The sequence below is a fragment of the Notothenia rossii genome (genome assembly GCF_949606895.1).
Source record: "Notothenia rossii genome assembly, chromosome: 6".
Lineage (NCBI taxonomy): Eukaryota > Metazoa > Chordata > Actinopteri > Perciformes > Nototheniidae > Notothenia > Notothenia rossii.
The window spans coordinates 79,073,213-79,081,821 of record NC_136909.1 but is presented as its reverse complement, the minus strand read 5'-3'; the positions used below and the strand labels follow the sequence as shown (position 1 = coordinate 79,081,821).

Genomic DNA, 8,609 nt, shown 5'->3' with positions numbered 1-8,609 from the left:
GACAGAGCGAGAGACAGAGCGAGAGACAGAGACAGAGAGAGAGAGAGAGAGAGAGAGAGAGAGAGAGAGAGAGAGAGAGAGAGAGAGAGAGAGAGAGAGAGAGAGAGAGAGAGAGAGGAAGTGCAAGTGTGTGTAAGGTGATCCTGGCTCCTTCTGAAGGACTAGTTGTTGATACTTGTGTTGGAGCGAGCCGCACAGCTGTTGGATGCACATGCTTGAAAATGTGTTGGTGGGTTTGTAATGTACCACTTTGTATTATTAATTACACAAATGACATCAAAGGTCAGTAACCACACAGGGGAATTACGTTTATTGGACCAAAACTATTGATAGACTTGAATAACTATATACAATAGTTCTCAAACTCTTATGATGAAATGTAATTATGATCGGTAATGACAGGTGGAAACCAGTTAAACCACTCTTTTTATTCAGCACATTGAGTAAGTGTCTCCGTATGAGATCAAACAGGAAACACTTGTCTACGCTCGTCATATTGTGCTTCACATGCCAGAACTGGGTGTGATATCATAGGAGGTTTCTGTTCCTTCAGCCAACCTGCCTACAAGTTCTACTCACTGTAATTGTTGCACAATAATAAATCCCCAGAGGAAGGACAAGTCGTGTTTACCTAGCTCATGTAAACACAGCGGAGGCATTTCATAACTGCTACAAGTGTGAACAAGTTATATATTACTAATTTAACTGACACTGAGCTCCACATGAAAATGGATATCCAAGTTATACATAATATATCGCATGACTTGACTTCTCCTTATAGGTAATTTATGTGTAAAAAGGACTATCCAAGGCCAACTGTTTGTTTTTATTGATTAAGTTAATACTTACATATCTGTGTCTTTGTCAGAAATGCAAATTGAAAGTTAATAATTGTAACATCTATATGAACTTATCTCCTTAGAGAACATGTAGGATTTAGTCATAAATACAAACATGTTTGAATAAATCAGTAAATTGATTATTTAAATGACAGAACATCAACAGGTACAACTATTTTAATTATTATTATTTATTTTTAAAAAGATTTTTGGGCAACCAGTGCCTTTATTAGAGTGACAGTTTTGAAAGTTGGAGGCAGAGTGATGCCCACTTGACATTAAGCACTCGACTGATTAACTTCTATTAATGAATGAAACCTCACTCCTCTCACCTGACTGTACATGAAGCGCAGCATGAAGTCCAGCAGGAAGGACTTGCCCTTCCGGAAAGCTCCGGCCACGGACACCACCACCACGTTCAGGTCCTTCACGTGGTCCTGCAGGAGGATCCTCTCCAGCGCGGGGGCGTCCAGCTCGAAGCTGTGCTCGTCCTCGTTGGTCACGACGATCTGGATGGGCCTGGCCTTCTGTTCCTCCATCGCGGCCTGAAGACATGAGTTTGCTATCAATCAGGGCTTTCCCTGGCATCGAGAGAGCATTTAAGTGATTACAGTGATGAGGAGGCAGGTTTCAGGGAGGAGACAGGGAAGGGAAAGCTGAGATCAGCAAATTAAAGTGTCTGAGGGAGAGTAGGACACACACAGAGGCAAAGACACACCTAGATTTAAATGTAAAATACACACAGTGCCACAATAAAAAACTAAAAGCGATCATTTTGATTGATATTGTAATTGTTATTTGAATAGCAATATTAGAGGGAATGATCATTTTTGAAACATAATTCACATTTTCATTGATAAATAGATTCAAATAATCAAGTTGACAGATGATGTGTGTAGAATACAGTTTGTAGGCCAGGACTCCACTGCAGCACTAAAATACTTTATTCAGATACTTTTTTACATATTTTACCAAATATTGTGCTTATTGCGATTTGCACAGTGCCCTATTCAGTATTATGATAACATTTCCACTACGGGGGAGCTGTAATGGTACACACTTGCCTATTCCCTTCCTTAATATGTACAGCATGTACTCACAAAAATAAAATAATTCTTTTGTTAGATAGATCCTAGTTTGACATGGTAATACACAGGGATATATATGGCAGGAAATACATTAACATCTTACCTCTTCTTCCTGAGTCTCTTCATCTGGTGAGGGGCTGATGAGCGTATTTTTGCCCGAGTTTGAGGCCGAGGTCCTGGGGGGGAAATCATCCTCCAAGTCTTCGGGCTGGGCTAAAGGAGGGCTCTTCGTTTGCCATACAATGGGGACATCTTCCACACCACTCAGGCCTTTAGATAGCCGGACAAAGTCGAGACAGAAAGATTCAATTACAGGGGTTGGATAACATCAAGCTGCATGTCAGTGAAAGACACATAGGCTGAAGGGAGAAGGAGATGAATGTGGAGGACTGGTAAAGACTAAAAACACACTTACCGTACTTTTCGGACTATAACCCGCGCCTTTTCCCCCATTTTTCGACCCTGCGGTTTATATAACGGTGCGGCTAATCTATGGATTTTTACAGCTAACGGCCACTAGGGGACCTCCTAAATCTATGGATTTTACAGGTTGCAGTCCACCACCTTTAACTCTATGGGCTCTATGGCCGGTCCGCGCCCCCCACCTTTAAGCGGCGGGTTCCGGCAGGAAAAGCTGGAGGCCGGAAAAGAGTGAGACAGGTAGCGCGCAAAAGTAAAAGTGGAACCGAGAGTGGTACGATAGACAGAACGAGAGCAAGACAGACAGACATTACGAGAGCGAGACAGTTTGTCCCCGTACCACTGGTTGAAAACCACTGCTGTAGATCACTGCCGGTACGTGCGCTGGGAGCGCACCGTTTAAGTTTGAAAGTTGAAAAGTTTGTGTGTCTGAAACGCTATGTGATACAGTACAGTTTACACAGCACATGTTCTGTAGCTACTATTGCACTAAATGGTAACACTTGAATACGTTATGCAAATATGCAACTTGTTTGTTGAAATGTTAATAAATGGGAGCTTCCTCAAACAGCCCTCTCTTTCCCGACAATCCCCTCTGTGCACCAATCCTTACATATGGTAATTAAACATTAAAACACCTGCGGCTTATTGTCCAGTGCGGCTTATATATGTACACATCATTCAATTTAGCTGCTGCGGCTTATATTCAGGTGCGCCTTATAGTCCGAAAATTACGGTACATTTGATTGTCATAATCTTGTTTGCATGAGAGACTGATTATTATTTCATAGAAGTTTACAAGGCGAGATAAATGGCCTTTAGGTGGTCTAACTGAAGATCTTTCCAGCTCTCTGTGCTGGGCTAAATGCTGTTATCCACCCCGGTGTTCCCATCTAGGTCAAGCGCAAAAATAGCCTTGTTCTGAAAATCACAAAGGACTTGAAAAAAGGGACACAAGAAAAAAAAGATAGGACAGTTTTTTCACTTTATATTCTCAGCCATTTTTGAGGTTTCTGTGAGACTCTTTACTTTACATGTAAAGCACGTTTCCTTTAAAAAGGCAGGATTCCTTCCTTCCTGTCAGTTAAAAAAAACTGCAGTATAAGCAAGTGTGCTGAGCCACAAACTGACAGAAAAGTAGCTCGTCTTGGCGGCTCTATTTCTGTTTTATTGTTGATTTATCTGATTTATTGATTTATTGTTGGCACTGTAAAATGTAAGAACTGAAGTCCGAGGTGACGTCTTCAAATGTCTAATTGTGTCCGACCTACAGTCCAACATATTAAGTTTAAATGAAACCTTTGAAGATCTGATTTTTCTTCAGTTTTCTACTTTCAGACGTTTTCAGAGCTCTAAATAGAATTCTACGAAATGTAAGCTGAAAAAATTCGGTTTTGCATTTAGTTTTTCAGCGTCCTGTTTGATCTACTTCTGAGATCCTCATTTTTTAAACCTCCTTTCTATATTCAAGCCTAGAAATAAACCCTGGTGTCGGACTAAGATGACACTCCCTGAAGTAAATAAGAAAGGGGCAAACCCTTGGTTGTACGCCACCTGACTGGTAGGACAACAAGTATCAAGCATTGCTCATTCAAATATTTCAAATGACTAGCCATTCATCTGTACCAAGTTTCCCACCAGATTATGTCTCACCACAATCAAATAAGGTTTCGGCAAACCAACATGACCCACCCCTTCCAGGAGTACCATCCTGGCCCTGATCTGCGTGATGTACACTGAGTACACTGAGCGGTCCATTGTTTCGGTTCCAAAAGCTCAAGGTGGCATTTTAAACTAGCATTCAAAAAGATACTCCAAACAACCAAAGATATTGAAATCAAACATGACACAAGACAAACAACTGAAGCACCTCTGCCTCTGAAGACAGAGCTCTATGCCCTGACCCAAGTTCTTTTTTGTTTGGTTTTCATGCAGTTTAATTGGGAGAACAATAAAACGTGTGCCTTGTGCACATGGAGAGCACATTCGGAGGGTTTGTGCTGAAGAAACAAGTTGATCACAAATTGGACCTCTGTGCAGGGCCCCAGGCGGTAGGTCCTAGTAGTTAGATTAGCAGTGAGCACACTTATTAGATTTACCGGTACCTAAGTTAAAAGAAAAACAGCCAGAGATCACACCTCTCTTTAGTACAAAATAGCTATTGAGCCTTCTCTCATAAGCATTTCCAATGACAACAAATAGTCCTCTATCATAAAAATGGACGCTCTATCTGCTGGCCAAAGCCAAGAGACAAGTGACCTGGGGGTGAAAAACAAAAGCAATTCAGATCATGAAGAAACAAAAAATAAAACGAGATATTGAGAGCAAACAAATAAAATATGTAAAAAGAAGGTGTTGTTTTGCTTTCATACCACAAAAAAGATTCTACATCTTAGTTGTGGTTACACTTTGTGCTTCTTATATGTGGTAGGAGGGCAGTAACAGTACGTGACATAATTGTTCAAACAACTATAAGTGGGGCATTTACAGATCAAACTGGAAGTGCAACAAACTCCCAAAGCGCAGCAGCAACGCTTTCAGCACGGAGCAGTTACAGTAATCTGCTCTGCACACAAATTAGCCCAGGAGATTTCATCAGTGTGGAGCAGAGCAGGTTCCCATGTAGTCCAGAGCAGCACTCAGCAGCATGAAGAGGCTCACACTGCTCTCCCGCACAAAGACGCTATTCTGCTGGGACTGCTAGGAGTCTGTGCTGCAGCAGAAATGTGTGCGAGAGACGAAACACAATAAGCATGCAGGGAAGCATTACCAGCCCAGTGAAAACCCATTATCTGTGCTGATCACTGGTGCACTCACACTTCATGGTAAAGTGGCTAATGCACTGTCCCACTCCTCAGCTCACAGAGAAGAGGGCAGAACTAGATTAGCCACATTGCTTCTTATTTTATGGAGACACTGAGCAGATGTTAAATGGCCTACATGTTTGTCTACATAGCACACTCCAACCAAAAAGTTGTCAAGGACGGTATGAGTTTGTAAAGTTCGCAAAGCATTAGCCATAAACACATAAGTGGGGGGGGTCTATCTTTAAATGTGCATGGCAAGAATAGAGTATGTCTACGCAAGCTAGCCTACATCTCAGCACTGCGTCCCAAACCAGCACTCTCTTCCCTGGACTCCTGAACTATATCTGAGGCAGACTTTGATAAGGGCATGGTCTACTTAACTTAACCAGCCGTCTAAATATGGGACTTTTAACACTTTAGTAACGAGGCAATTTTGTTGGTGTAGGAATGAATAGTACCTTTAGAAACATTTGAGAGTGAAGGAAAATGCCCAGCTTCAAGTTTATCAGTGACAAATACTCTGCAAGCAAGATTATGTAAAGTATTTGCTGATGTTGTTTGTCCTGACATTTCACATTTGGATCGTGAGAGTGAACACCGGCACTGTTTAGAAAGCAGGGCAAATTCATGCCAAATCCTTTCTCTCTACTGTTGCCACACTGATTATTAGTACCAGTGCTTCTAATGCAGACTTTTAACACCATCTTGTGACATTAAGGCTATGCATTTCAGATCATTTGAAGAAGAAACAACAAAGAATGTATGATATTATCAAGACAACAAGACTGCAGGGACTTAGTTCATGAAATGTGGATGAGGAATCCACTGTAGCCTATTAAGATGCGGGTACATTGACTTCTCCTCACACCAGCAGCAATAGACAACCTGACACGGCCTGCTTGGACAAGAGTCAAAGAGGGCAAATGTTCAATTGCAGCAAGCAGACCAATCAGGAGTATGCAAGGACAAAGTGCAGATTAAGAGCAGCAGGAGTTAGTGAATGTTGTTGCCATGGAGTCAGCTGGCCAATATGAAAGCACACATAAGGGTTATCATGATAAAAGACTCCTGGTCATACCTCATTGATGAGCCTTGGAGAACGACGATTTGTTGTTTGCCTACCCGTCTTTACAAGGTTTAGAGAGAGGTTACAATAACTGTTGGTGTGCTGGGGTAGATTTGCTTTAACCATTTTGATTATGTTGTCATTTTAGATTAGGAAAAGGATATCAGCTTGTTTTCTCCTCTTTTGAAAATGGCAATAGTGATCATAACAAATTATTTTTCAGATCAGTCATTTAGTTTCTAGTTGCATAAAACGTAAGTAGTTTAAGCAAATTACTTAGTTTATCCAACCAACAATACAAAATACAAAGCTGTTCAAAGTGAAAAACTATTTGAAATGTTAACTTGTGTCAACATTAATGATTGATTATGAAGGCATCCTATCCAGTAATCCAACTATACATTTCCTCTAGGCTGCCAAGAAGCCATGTATCTTGAGCCTACTGCTTTCAATGCAAGGTACAGGTGAAACAGATAGGGAAATTAACGTTTTTTTACCAATACTAAATCTTCATTTTGTGGTTAATGAATAAAAACCGTTAATCCTGATATTAAAAAAAAAAAAGGAATTCTTAACATTGTAGATTCTTAAGAACTCTACCAAGAGAAATAGTTAAGACATCTACTTCTACTAAAGTGATGTAGTCCACATTTGTGAACAACTTATCTACAAGATGACATATTCATCATCACTTTATCTACAAGTTGTTTTCAGAGGACAGAGTTAGCCTCGCAACTACGTGGATAAGTCTGCTGGCATACTGAACAGACTAATAATAGGGCTCTTAAAAATACACATGTCTTTAGTGGGATGAAAAGATTAAAGTCTGTGTGTTGTTTGTAGTTAGTAAGGCAGAAACCCCTGTTGCACAAAGCGGGCTATTTCAAAGTTTACAAACGATGAAGCCAAATCATGGTGAGTGAGCATCTACATGTAGGTTTACAGACAAAGAAACAACAGATCAGCTGGTCCTCTGCGGGCCAGGTGAAAGTGACGGGCCGGACAAACGAGACGACAGGTGTCACGGATAATGTTATATCCGGGTCAAAATCTATTTCATACAAAGTTGGTGGAAAAAGTACTCAAATCTTGATTTCAAGTGCAAGTAAAAGTCCTGCATTAAAAGATTGGCCCATTTCAGAATAATATATATTGTGTTTTTATTATAAATATTGATGTATTAAAGTGTTATCAAAGCTGGTAAAGATAGTTTAAAATACTTTGTATGCTGCAGGGTAGCTTGTGATTTTACTCCAGGTAAAGTTTTATTTAAGTGTGTAACTAAAAGGTATTAAATACATGCAGTGGTGTAAAAGTACAATATTTACCTCCAAATTGTAGTGGAGTGGAAGAACAACATAGCGAAACGTTTAATTACCTAAGTCAAGAACAAGTCCCTCGAAATTGTACTTAAATACATTACTTGAGTGAATATACTTTACACCACAGCACAGCACCTTTTCAGCTTAAGTTACACAGGAGAAAAGCTGTTTTGACAGCGCCAAACACACTAACAACACATAACTTATTTAAGCTAGTAGTCACATAGTTTGGACTGTTTTAACACCATGTGTCTGTTAGAGGAGACACATTCTGAGACGGGGCACCATATTTTTCACAACACCTCTCAAACTGAAAACAGCAGCTAACGGAAAAGCGAGTTTGCCACTCTCAAAGACAAAGACGAAAGGAGAAAAAACTCTTTAAATGTTAATCCCAAGCTTCTTAACTTCAGCCTGCTTAATCGATTCACTGTCATACATCTACTTGACGAAATCAACAAGGATTTACCTTCGTCAACGACTCGGCTTTTGCAGTTGGGCTCGAAGTGATTTCTGCTCCTCAACCCTCTCATCTCCGCCATCTTGGACTGCTCAAATCTAACGTGTGTGACGTCAGATGAGCTTTTTCTTCTTCACGCTTCTGTCTGCTGAAGTTGAAACCTCCACGAGGCTGCTGCTGCTGGGTGAAGACACAGCAGCAGATTGTAAACTATGTTCAAATTCACAGAAACCAAAACAACATGTGTTTTTAAGGCTTTTAAAAGGGTAGCACATGTTAACCTTCACTTCATATTCTGTTCTTGTACATATCCTATATTCTATTGACATGTATACTTTTTGCACTACTTTCTATTTTTGTGTTTTATTGTATGTTGCATTGTTGGAGGAGCTCAGGTCAGAATAATTTCATTGCCATTTCTACACGGTCGCCTTGTGCATATGACAATAAAACCTTTGAATTTGAATTTGGTTCAATTTGATTATTGTGATCGAAACAATGAAGTATGGGACTATAGGTCATGTTTCCTTATTTAGTTTGTGAAAACAAATGAATAAACACATTCTTATGCAGACATTTATGACTCCCTCAGTATGTGTTCTTTCAC

General features: G+C 40.2%; 1 protein-coding gene across 1 annotated transcript in view; it reads right to left on the bottom strand.

The window, feature by feature from the left end:
- LOC307044655 (atlastin-2-like) overlaps positions 1-8,161 on the bottom strand; it is a 17,689-nt gene extending 9,528 nt beyond the window's left edge. Inside the window, 3 exon segments of the mRNA XM_079689966.1 lie at positions 1,172-1,384; positions 2,031-2,197; positions 8,012-8,161. Of these exon segments, the coding sequence (XP_079546092.1) occupies positions 1,172-1,384; positions 2,031-2,197; positions 8,012-8,084 (453 nt within the window). The 5' untranslated portion in view covers positions 8,085-8,161.
- Between the last annotated feature and the right edge of the window lie 448 nt (positions 8,162-8,609).